At 32.5% G+C, this 12,500-nt stretch overlaps 1 protein-coding gene across 1 annotated transcript in view; it reads right to left on the bottom strand.

Moving 5' to 3' along the window:
- LOC144977822 (secreted frizzled-related protein 3-like) overlaps positions 1 to 12,500 on the bottom strand; it is a 34,479-nt gene that overhangs the window by 8,763 nt on the left and 13,216 nt on the right. Inside the window, exon 2 of the mRNA XM_078923216.1 lies at positions 5,905 to 6,803. Within this exon, the coding sequence (XP_078779342.1) occupies positions 5,905 to 6,367 (463 nt within the window). The 5' untranslated portion in view covers positions 6,368 to 6,803. The remainder of the gene's footprint in view (positions 1 to 5,904; positions 6,804 to 12,500) is intronic.

Raw genomic sequence — 12,500 nt, 5'->3', positions numbered from 1 at the left:
AGAGTTGATTTATGGTGGGGCGTGGCTTAGTAAAAAAAAAAGGGGGCGAGGGAGCATGGCGAAAAAAAAAGTTTGTATACCCCCGGATTAAAACGACCCTAATCGTGTCAAAAACTTTCAAGCCTGGGACTTCTTGACAAGATTTGGGTCACATTAATCTATCGATATTTAAGGACAAGTTTTCTGTCCAAAATTGTAAAAAAAACAAACCATTATTTCTCAAAGTATGTTAGCAAGAAGAGACCACACGCTTATAGAACTAATAAAATCAACGCACTCTTACGCCATCTCACTTACACTCACTACTCAATTGAACGAGTTCATTAAGTGCATAGCTTTAATGGATACATCAACAAGAAAATTCAAATTGATCTGGTAATTTGTATCGGAATTTATTTTCATTAGAAATAAATTTCAAGTTAGATATAAAAAAAAGACAAGGAGTTAAATGATGTAATGAAATTCTGATATCTCCTCTATGAAATGCAATGTGCTTCTAGTCAATGATCAAAGTCTCATAAATTTCAAATCATGCATAGTTCATTACATTCTATTTACAATATCACGATATACGATACTCTATTAATAATAAATCAAAAGGATTTATCAAAACATACGGCATAGTTTTATAGACTAGAAGATTATAATATACTGCGTGGAGTTGCAAAAGGTTGCTTTTTTGCTTTTTTAATTTGGCCATGAAAAATAAATTACCTCATATATCGAAAGATCACGATAACCAAAACTTGTTAAAGAAAAAAACTCGTATTTAAAAATTTGGCCAGAAAATTCGTCCTTCAAATATAGATCGATTTAAATGATCCTCATCTTGCTCCCAAATTTTCAAACCTGACACTTCGCGAAGCAGTGCATAATGGATAATGAAAATGTTGCTGCTTGAAGCTCGAAGGAAAAAAAATAACGATAAGTATTGTAATGTAAGCTTCAATTTATAAAACGAAGACAAATACTGTGGACGTCTTGGGTTTCCCCTTTATCAACAAAACACGATGAAAGAATAAAACAATAATGGCGAATGAGATATTATGTGTGAATGGCGTAGTTTAGGTGAATAAATCCTTAATGATTCACCTTAGCTACGCCATTTAAACATATCTCATTCGTCCTTGGTGTTTCATTCATTGTGTTTTGTTGATAAAGGGGAAACCCGAAACGTCCACAGTATATTATGTCTTCGTTTAATAAATTGAAGCATATATTCCAATACTTATCGTTAACTGGTTGAATTAAAGATTTCATTAATGTCTCAGAATGAAGACTTTTTGACATTTTTTGGTATTTCCAAACTATCGATATAGGCGCATGTATTTAACGGGGTTTTTAATATATTTTGTTGCCCAAATTGAGAAAAAGGTATTTTTAAAGCGCACAGCAATTTCTTCGCGCGTTCTCGGCAGCAACCACCGTCGCGTTTAGAATAGAAAAGATGGCACGAGATGCGAAGTTGAACCGGTACGAAAAAAATACATCATCAATTACTTCGATAAGATAAGTACTCGAATATCATACTTTATAATACAGACAAACGATGCTGAAGTGTTTCGTTTATTTCCAGCAACCTTGTACAGTTATCTTGTCCACAACATTCCTTTCCTTTACAAACAAGTGTTTTGAGTACAAAAGTTGAACGAAGAAAGTAAGGAAACATAGGGCAATGTGTCATACCCAAAATACTTCTTAACCCTATAAAAAAAAAGACAATTAAAGGTAAAGAATTTAGATGGTAACTCTTATCAATATCCGATAAAATTTGATTTTTTTTTTCTGCTCTATGGCAGTGTAGAATCACAGGAATTCCGGTTGTATTAATCATATGAAAAGTTTGTGTATTGTGAGTGATTCACTTTCGAGGAAGAGGTGCAACGCATGACATAAGAAAAATATAAATTAAATATAGAACGGACTCGAACGATTTTGGACAAAGAATTCACGCTGCATGGGGAAAATAAAAAGAAGTATAATTTAATTGAGGAAAATCTTTTAAAAAATCAACCATTAGATACATGTTTAATTCAAAAGTTATTTTGCGTTGTAATTGTATGGACATGGCGCGGCCAACATTAATTCGATTAAAGTTTTCTTCGTCAAATGAGTGTGATGACAAAAAGGAAAGAGTAATAACGTAGATTTTAAAATACTCTTTAAAGATGAGTTTTTATATAGCGCAATATCCACGAAACGTGCTCAAAGCGCTTTACGAAGGGTCCCTGGCCAACAGCAACACTTAACATGTAAGACGAGACATGAGGCCTGTTGGGAGATATTACAATTTTTTCGGACAGAGACAACGCTGTAAACGGCCAGGTACTCATTTTACACCTGAGTACGGGGAGACAATGTGAGTAAAGAGCCTTTTCCAAGGACTGAACTATGCGCCGAGCGAGGCTCGAACCCAGGACCTTCCGATCCGAAAGCGAGTGTCATACCACAAGACCACAAAAATACCTTACATGAACCAGCTAAAATATATGACACTTGTATAAATAAACATCACTGAGAAAATTAGATGGACGATAAATAATCATATCATTTGTAAATTTGTAAATATTTGAGGAAATAGTTAATGTAAGTTTTAAAATTCGAAATAACTTGGTAAAAGTTAAACACCCAAACTTTGATGAAGGTTACAGCTTTTGTTATGTGTGTGTGTGTCTGCTGCAACCATAAATGGAAATGAAATTTATTTATTTAATACTTTTTTTCATCCCAAAGGGGAAATCTTTCTCTAGGGTCTTTTCAAAGGGAAGACTGGAATAACTCAGGCGTCAGACGCAGTGCAACGTCGCAAATTGGGCTAGGGCGAGGTGACTTGCTCGAGGCCACACAGCGCAGCGGCGGGTGATCGAACTCAGTACATTTCGGGTACGAAGCAAAGACCATATTTCCGAAATGAAGGAACCTAAATCGCTTTTGCGGGTTTTAATACTCTTTCATTATCCTTTTCCACAAATTAAATTGTATTTTAGGTTTATATTCAGTTTTCATCACTTGGTGACTTAAATTCTGAACATCTTTAAAATTGTCATCATCATCATACTCATCATCATCATAATCATCATCATCACCATTATCATCAGCCTTCCCCCTCCTCCTCCTATTCCTCATCCTGGTCCTTCTATTTCTACGTCTTCTCCTCCCCCTCCTCCTCTTCCTCCTCCTCCTTCTCTTACTCCTCCTGGTCTTTCTACTTCTACTTCTCCTCCTCCTCCTCCTCCTCCTCCTCCTCCTCCTCCTCCTCCTCCTCCTCCTCCTTTTCTTCTTCTTTTTCTTCTTCTTCTTCTTCTTCTTCTTCTTCTTCTTCTTCTTCTTCTTCTTCTTCTTCTTCTTCTTCTTATTATTATTATTATTATATTATTATTATTATTATTATTATTATTATTATTATTATTATTATTATTATTATTATTCGTCTTACCTCCCGTTTCTCACCCTTCCTTGTATCTCCATTTTTTTCCGTTTTACTCTTTTATGAAATTGGAATGTTGACCGGAAATTTTATAATTCACATTATATCGACACTTAAAAGAGAAGAAAGTTTACATGTCATTCTCTTTTAGATCTACATATTCATTTATTAAAAAGAAACAAAGATCAAGTCATTACTCTCTTTGTTACATACTGCCATAGGCTTTTTTGTTAGCCCACAGTTCCTCTTCTTCTTCTCTTCTCTTTTTCTTCTTCTTCTTCTTCTTCTTCTTTTCTTCTTCTCTTCTTCTTCTTTCTTCTTCTTCTTCTTTCTTCTTTCTTTTTCTTCTTCTCTTCTTCTTCTTTTCTTCTCTCTTCTTCTTCTTCTTCTTTCTTCTTCTTCTTCTTCTTCTTCTTCTTTTCTTCTTCCTTCTTCTTCTTCTTCTTCTTCTTCTTCTTCTTCTCTCTTCTTCTTCTTCTTCTTCTTCTTCTTCTTCTTCTTTCTTCTTCTTCTTTTCTTCTTCTTCTTCTTCTTCTTCTTCTTCTTCTTCTTCTTCTTCTTCTCTTCTTTTCTTCTCTTCTTCTTCTTCTTCTTCTTCTTCTTCTTCTTCTTCTTCTTCTTCTTCTTCTTCTTCTTCTTTCTTCTTCTTCTTCTTCTTCTTCTTCTTTCTTCTTCTTCTTCTTCTTCTTCTTCTTCTTCTTCTTCTTCTTTCTTCTTCTTCTTCTTCTTCTTCTTCTTCTTCTTCTTCTTCTTCTTCTTCTTCTTCTTCTTCTTCTTCTTCTTCTTCTTCTTTTCTTCTCTTCTTCTTCTTCTTCTTCTTCTTCTTCTTCTTCTTCTTCTTCTTCTTCTTCTTCTTCTTCTTCTTCTTCTTCTTCTTCTTCTTCTTCTTCTTCTTCTTCTTCTTCTTCTTCTTCTTTGGTTATTCCCCCCCCCCTCTTCTCCTCCTTTCATCTACTCCTCCTCGTACTCCTTTTCCTCCTCTTCTTCTATATTTCTTCTTCTTCTTGTCTACTATGAATTGTTTGTTTAATATTGTTTTTAAAGGGGTTACGGTGCTTGCGACACATTTAGGTCATTTCAGAAAAATCTACACATCCTTCTCTTCTTAAATCTATTCTTTAAATCAAAACACGCGATGATCATGCCATTAAACACTATGTAACATAAACTAAATGCACTTAAATGAATATAACAGCTTTAACAACAAGAAATAACAACAACAACAAAAAAGAACAAAATTCTAAAGATGGAACGATTTGAGCTCAATTTAATACTCTTCTTCAGTCCATAAGAAAAACAGTTAAAAAGTAGATATATCACGGTAAATCCAAATAGAGTAATAGTTGTTGTGACTGGGTGAAGAAGGGTTTTGTGCTCGAATCCTTCCGTGTTTAGTGTTTTGTTCTTTTCTTCTTAATTTAAAATAAAAGTTTTTAAATTCATTGTTGTACCTTACTTTTTACACAGTCCACAACTTCTAGCAGTTAAATATTCACTTTGATCTATGTTACGTACTGCCTCATTGTTTCCCCCGGAGTTCAAAAGGTCTGCCGACACGTAATCCGTTTGATGACTCTATTATTGAAGCGTTTGCAAACACGCTCGGCTTATAATTACCACAAACCTGTAAGGGGCTTGTTATGGGCAAACAAATCGTCAGACAATGGATGAATGAATGGGAACGGCACCATTCTTAATGCTATCTAGTTTCCGATTAACTTTTTAACTTTCATTGAAGTCGACTGGTTAAGTTAATGCTATCAGGTTTCCGATTAACTTTTTAACTTTCATTGAAATCAACTGGTTAAGTTAATGCTATCTAGTTTCCGATTAACTTTTTAACTTTCATTGAAGTCGACTGGTTAAGTTGATAAAGCGAATAGAAGGACTGGCTAGCAAGCAAGCAAACCGAGTTCGAGTCTTGTCAGATAGGTAATTCCTATTAGATGTCTCCCTTACAACAATACATGCGGAAACTAATGTCTTATTCACTATGTGGTATTTAAGAATTAAATACCACCTTTTAATTTTGTAAAGACATCACTCTAAGTGAGGCTATATCTAATGGTATGACACTCGATTTTGGATCAGAGGGTCCTGGGTTCGAGCGCATTGTTGAGTCCTTAGAAAAGACTCTTTACTCACATTCTCTCACCGTACTCAGGTGTAAAATGAGTACCTGGCCGTCAACAGCGTTGTCTCAGTCGGAAAAGTCGTAATATCACCAAACAGGTGTCATGTCTCGTTCTATGTGTTACGCGTTGCTGTTGGTCACAGGGACCCTTTGTAAAGCGCTATGAGCACGTTGAGTGGATATTGCGCTATAGAAAGACTCACGTTTTTAATAGCTCAAGTTCATGTAAGTGCTTTGTTTTACGTCAAAACGACATCAATTTCTAAGGGATCTAATCCGAAACTATGCGAGACAAACATTGAAATCAGATATTTAATGCAAAAATGCTTCATCCAAAACTTACCTCTTCTTCCTTTAGGCCTGACAAATGCTTCCGGAGTGGTACAGACACCTCTCTCGTATTCAGGAAAGTTGGAACATTCCATTGCAGCTGGCCATGTGGCGTTATATTTATGGAGAAGAGGTTCACATCCGTCCCTGGCCCTCTGACAGACACTCCTACAGGGCGGGATATTTTCAGACTGAAGCGACACGGGGCAAATTGGGACGTATATTGAACACAAGAGAAATAACAGCACATCGCTGCAACGTTGGTCCAGGATGAACTCAAATTTTTCGAACACGAGTCGAGCGTTTTCCTGCGAACTGTGGTGAACGAAGTTGGGCATTGATGTCATGTCGTAAGGCATTGCTCGACATCTTGGAATCTTGATGGGCTCGCATTGTTCGAGGTCGGCAATGTAGGCAAATGCTCGGCGGTTCGTGATGGTAATCAAAGTTATAAGCAACAAGTAGGGGTACAGCATTGTTTCGGATAGGTAAGTTCTTTACGTGAATGGATGAATAAATTGATAGATGGTGAACGTTTTTCGAATCTTTAGTTACTTAACAATGATTCTCGACAGAAAATATATGGAGTTGATGGAAATAAGCTATATTGGTGAAATCAGAAGTTAAATTATAATATCGTGGCTTTTATATCTCACTCAACGATCACACTTAATTTATCTGTTGATATCAATGATTAACGGGGTTAACGCACTTTCATTGCACATTGCAATTCTTGAATTAACCTTATCTAAAAGAACGTTAAATTTATAATCGGGGATCTGTAACGTTGTGGCACTTTCATTGTTTGATCTGGGATAGGATGAGATATAATCCATTGGTTTAGATCAGAGAGGGTCTAACCCCGTCCTTTCGCTGCCTTGTAATATCTCCAGTCAGAATTCGTCAAAATGCCTGTTAAAAAAATATACAAAAATAACTTCATTATTTATATATTTGTAATTTAAGTTAAATTTATTTTTATTCATAAAATTGCTTTTTTTATTAGGTGAGTCCATGGAAAAGGCTCTTTAATCACATTCTTTCATCGTACTCAGGTGTAAAATGAGTATCTGGTCATTAACAGCGTTGTTTCTGTCATGAAAACAATTGTAATATCGCCTACAGACGTAATATCAATAAAATAAATGATTTGGTGACTTTGATTCAGAATGGAAGCATGGGTGTATTATGATTATTGATTTTGATCGACTTAACTTAAATTTTGTAATTTCAAAAACTTGTTCTGGTTTAACTAAAAAAAACAAACAATCAAAATTATATGGAATATCATATCATGAAAGACACTTCCGACTTGCATCTTCCATATGAAAAAAATATTGTGGTGTCAGTAACTAATTGGTAAGTTAACTTACTTTGTTACAAAATCAAGCAATAGTGAGTGTGGTTTGAAACTGGATAGATAGTTATAAAACCTATGATCCCAAAGTCTTTTCCTATGGGAAAGACACTTTACCGTCGTTACCCCACTCGACTGAGATGTAAAGGAATACAAACAGAGTGATCAAATATTTTTAATGACTTATCCTGGAGTAGAAAGATGTTCCTACGTGTGTGTGAATCGACTACTCCGCGAACAAGAGCCCAGAGTATTAGTTTTGGGGAAAACGATAATAAGAGCTTCGAAAATGATGAAACCAATAAAACAAACCCACACACACACACACACACACACACACACACAATTACAACAGGGGTTTTCGTGATGAATCAATGTATTTATTTATTTATTTATTTTTTTTTTATATTTTGTGTTGTTTTTTTTTTATTTTCTGAAGAAGGGTTTTGAGTCCGACACGATCCATGTTTAATTTTTTTTTCTCGAAGATGATTTTTTTCAGTTTTCTTCATAACTTGTTACAGTCGTCGGCTTCTTACTGCCTTAGTATAACTTTGACTTGAGTAGCAATTTACTTTCTTATTTCCATATATTAAATGTTTATTTGTTTATCTATTTGATTGTCAATCTATTCATTTATTTCTTTATCGCCTGTTGATCACTTGTTATTGCAGGTAGAATAAAATCTGTACTTGAAAATGATAACTAAATTGTTGTGGTTGAATTGCATATTGATAGAATTACTTTCAAAACACACCAATTTGATAACGTTTCTCTAACAATTCTTTTTGTACTTAGTTATCATATATATATATATATATATATATATATATATATATATATATATATATATATATATATATATATATATATAGCTGCAGGTCAGATAAGAACGACTCGGAAGTTAGAGTACAGAATATAAAAAAAGAATTTGTTATCGTTTTAAAGAGATCTGATTTTGTTTTATTTACTTTTCATTTATTTTCTCACAATCAGTTTGATGATAATATATTATGTGATATGCTAAAGTGTTGCCGAGTCATAGAAAAGTGATAAACTACAACTGTTGTAATCTAGTTTATATAGTTTTAAAAAATTCGCCTTTAAAATACGCAACAAATAACTATTTGAAAACATTTTTATTACGCTGTGAGTTTTAGTTAAAGGTTATTTTCAAATCAAATAAATATGCATATAATCAATTGGGATAAAGATCACTATTATATGATGATTGAATTTTAATTGATACGATTTGTTTGAAACATGGACATCGAAATGATTTTGGTACAATCATTTACCTACATATCTATCCATGTATATCTTTGATTAGGTTCGATCCGAACAAATAATTTTTACTCACCTCTTCGTAAAGCAAAGATATGTCATTCAATTGATAAAGTTTACAGTTATATTGAAATTCATGAAATCTTTATGGAATATTGCAGTCGGAATTGCTCAGATAATTTTTTAAATGATAATAATAATAATAATATTAATAATAATAATAATAATAATAATATATAATAATAATAATAATAATAATAATATAATAATAATAATAATAATAATAATAATAATAATAATAATAATAATAATAATAATAATAATAATAATAATAATAATAATAATAATAATAATAATAATAATAATAATAATAATAATAATAATAATACCATAATAATAATAATAATAATAATAATAATAATAATAATAATAATAATAATAATAATAATAATAATATAATAATAATAATAATATCTTTATTCTCCATGAAGGCAATTTTTCATTTGGTTTCAGCATATACATAATTTACGAAAACAGAAATAAATGAAACAAAAGTGCAACAATAATAATAATAATAATGATAATAATACTTATAATAATACTTATAATAATAATAATAATAATAATAATAATAATAATAATAATAATAATAATAATAATAATAATAATAATAGTAATAATGATAATAATAATAATAATAATAATGATAATAATAATAATATAATAATAATAATAATAATAATAATAATAATAATAATAATAATAATTATAATAATAATAATAATTCTAATAATAATTCTAATAATAATAATAATAATAATAATAATAATAATAATAATAATAATAATAATAATAATAATAATAATAATAATAATAATAATAATAATAATAACAATAATAATAACAATAATAATAATAATAATAATAATAATAATAATAATAATAATAATAATAATAATAATAATAATAATAACATTAATCATATTAATAATCAACATTATTATCATCATCATCATCATCATCATCATCATCATCATCATCATCATCATCACCACCACCATCATCATCATCATCATTATCATCATACTATGCTCGAAAAAAGGAAAAAAAAACGGCAGAGGACGTCGGGTGCTAGGGATAGGTAGGTCGAGCGGCTATTCTCTTTATTCTTGGTATTTTGTGCGTGTCCGACGTCTTTATCCGGAAGACGGCAGAAGACGGTAGTGCCGGGTCGTCGGAGTCAGTCTCCGGTGTGGGTTAGCCCTTAATACGGTTCAACAGTCGTGACGTCGCTTCCGTCGTATTGACGCATGGTAACTTAGTAACTGGTTCTAAACTATTGGAACAATTGCGGACGTCCTTATGAAATACTTCTCCGACGAGCGTAAAAGTGTATCCAGAGGAGAAAAAACATTATAAATCTGATCATGTTTTGAATTTTATACATTCTGATCACATGACATATGAAAATGTTCTGGCCAGCATGAAGAATAAAAATTACCGATTTTCTTTGTCTAGAACCAAGCTGATCGTTGCTGGGCGGACATGACATCAGACTATTGAATCCTATCTTTACTGGTGTCATTTAAGAACGTCTAAACCTTAATCAGGATGTCTGAGGTGAGATCACACGTCATGCAAGGCACAATGGGTTTTTTTTTTTTTGTTTTTTTTTTATTTTACATTTCTTGTATAATTTTTCTTTCTACTTTATCCGTCAATCTGTCATATAAATAGAATGAAGTTGACGTCATTTAGGTCTTTGTGTTGTTTTTTATTTTTTTTTGCCATTCGCGTTTATGAGTAATTTTCACTAAACTGTACAAACCAGACTATAAACGTTCATGGTTACACAAAGTTTTGTGTGTTGATCCGTAATGTTGTAATCTTCTTAGCCAAGCGCATACTATCTATAGATAGAAAGAAATTGACGTCACTCCGCTCATTGTTATTGATTTTTTTAGCCTGCCATATTCACGAGTAATTCCCACTAAATTGTATCACACATAGTTTTGTGCGTAATGTAGGTACGTTATATCCGACTGCCGGAAGTGTGAGTGTTTTAACACAGCATCAATAAACCTTTTCAGTTTTTTGGGGTTTTTTTTAAAAACTTTATTGGACTTATTATTACATTTATTTATTATCAATGCTTTTTTAACAATCCGCAGCTCAAAGCTACTTAGTATTCAGTTTGACATTTTGTGAAAAGAAAAAATGAACAGATCTTGGTTTTATATGTATTGTCATGTCTGATTCACATTCTCTAGAATATTTTTTTAAGTACCACTTGGGATTTTTTTCCACGTTGTGTATGACATTAATACGTTCATTCTCGCGTTCAAATAAATTCAATCCCGCCCAACATATGATAAAATCAGTTGTAAAAGCTAGTAAGTCAAGTACTTTCACCTCACAAGGCGGTATCTTTGATGTTGTTATCCAACAGAGGTCGATTATAATGACGTTTTATTTGTTGTTAATATCATAATGTAATCAAGATGTAGTAGAGATATAACTTACACACTGATCGGTTTGATCACCGTCAATATAGCATTATCATAATCATAATATTAAAAATATTGATGCTATGCGTTTAGGTAAAATATTCACACCAACCGCCAGCCGGACATAACGTTTCTGCGAGCACACAAAATGATGTGTAATCTTGAACTTTTATCGTCGAGTCTGATTGATATTGAAGGAACGAAATTGGCGTCACTCAGCTCTTTGTTATTGTTTTTAACCAGCCATTTCTATGAGTAGTTCTCACTAAATTGTATTCATCAACTATGAACGTTTAAGGTCACATATAGTTTGCGTGTTTGTACCATATATCCGGCTGGCGGATGTTTTGAGTTTTTTAAACTAAACGCACAGCATCAATGATATCGTGAGAACTAAAAGGATTCAATAATCTGATGTCACGTCCGCCCAGCAACGGTGAGCAGCTTTGTACTAAACAAAGACAATCGGTACTTTTTATTCTTCATGCTGGCTAGAACTTTTTCACATGTCATGTGATCAGAATGTATAAAAAGTCAAAACATGATCAGATGTATACTATTTTTCTCCTCTGGATACACTTTTATTCTCGTCGGAGAAGTATTTCATGAGGGCGGCCGCCATTGTTCCGGTAGTTTCGAACCAGTTACTAAGTTACTATGCGTCATTACGAGGGAAGTGACATCACGACTGTTGAACCCTATTGTTAAAATGCTGTCTAAAAACAAATACATAGAGCTGAGTGACGTCAATTTCTTTCCTCCTATAAATTGTGTCAGAGTGAACGGCTGGCGCAGAGTAAAGCAATTTTATTTTGGATTGGGTGGTCGTAAGTTTCAATCTTAGACAAGAGTAGTAAAAGAATAGTCTTTTAGGGTCATGTGGCCCATGGAATCTGAATTTTCTCGGTTAAACTGGGGGGGGGGAGGGGGGGGGGTTACAATTATTTGCATTTGCTTCCATTTGATAACACGCGAGTCTATCGCAAGTTCTTTCCGCCATATCTAACAAACCCAGCTTCCCAATGTGACTATGCTTTTTGTTTTTGTTTTTGCTCGTAAATTTTCACGTCAATCGTTATTTATGAGTTTGAGATAAAACTTTGCTGTGTAAAACAAAACATACTTCCACAATTCCACTAAAACAGATAAAGATGTTGATTTGTGACTCAGTGTTTCAATACGGTGTTTAATTGAGATGAATCTGACCCCGAAAAATATTTGAAATTATGATGAGAAATACGAACTTTCCGGGTTTTGGTTTATTTGTTTTGTTTTGTTTTGTTTTGTTTTTATTTTAGTTTAGTTTTAGTTTTTGTTTTTGTTTTTCAGAGTTCTTTTTATTTGTTTGTTTGGTTTGTTTGTTTTTTTGTTTATATTTCGTTTTATTTTTTTTTTGTTTTTTTTTTATTATTATTATTTTTTTAATTGTTTTGTTTGTTTAATTTTGTTAGGATTTTATTT

The sequence above is a fragment of the Berghia stephanieae genome, chromosome 8 (assembly GCF_034508935.2).
Source record: "Berghia stephanieae isolate SIO BIC M18660-M18661 chromosome 8, UCSD_Bste_1.3, whole genome shotgun sequence".
NCBI lineage: Eukaryota > Metazoa > Mollusca > Gastropoda > Nudibranchia > Aeolidiidae > Berghia > Berghia stephanieae.
The sequence above is the reverse complement of the archived record's forward strand: the minus strand, read 5'-3'. Positions and strand labels throughout refer to the sequence as shown.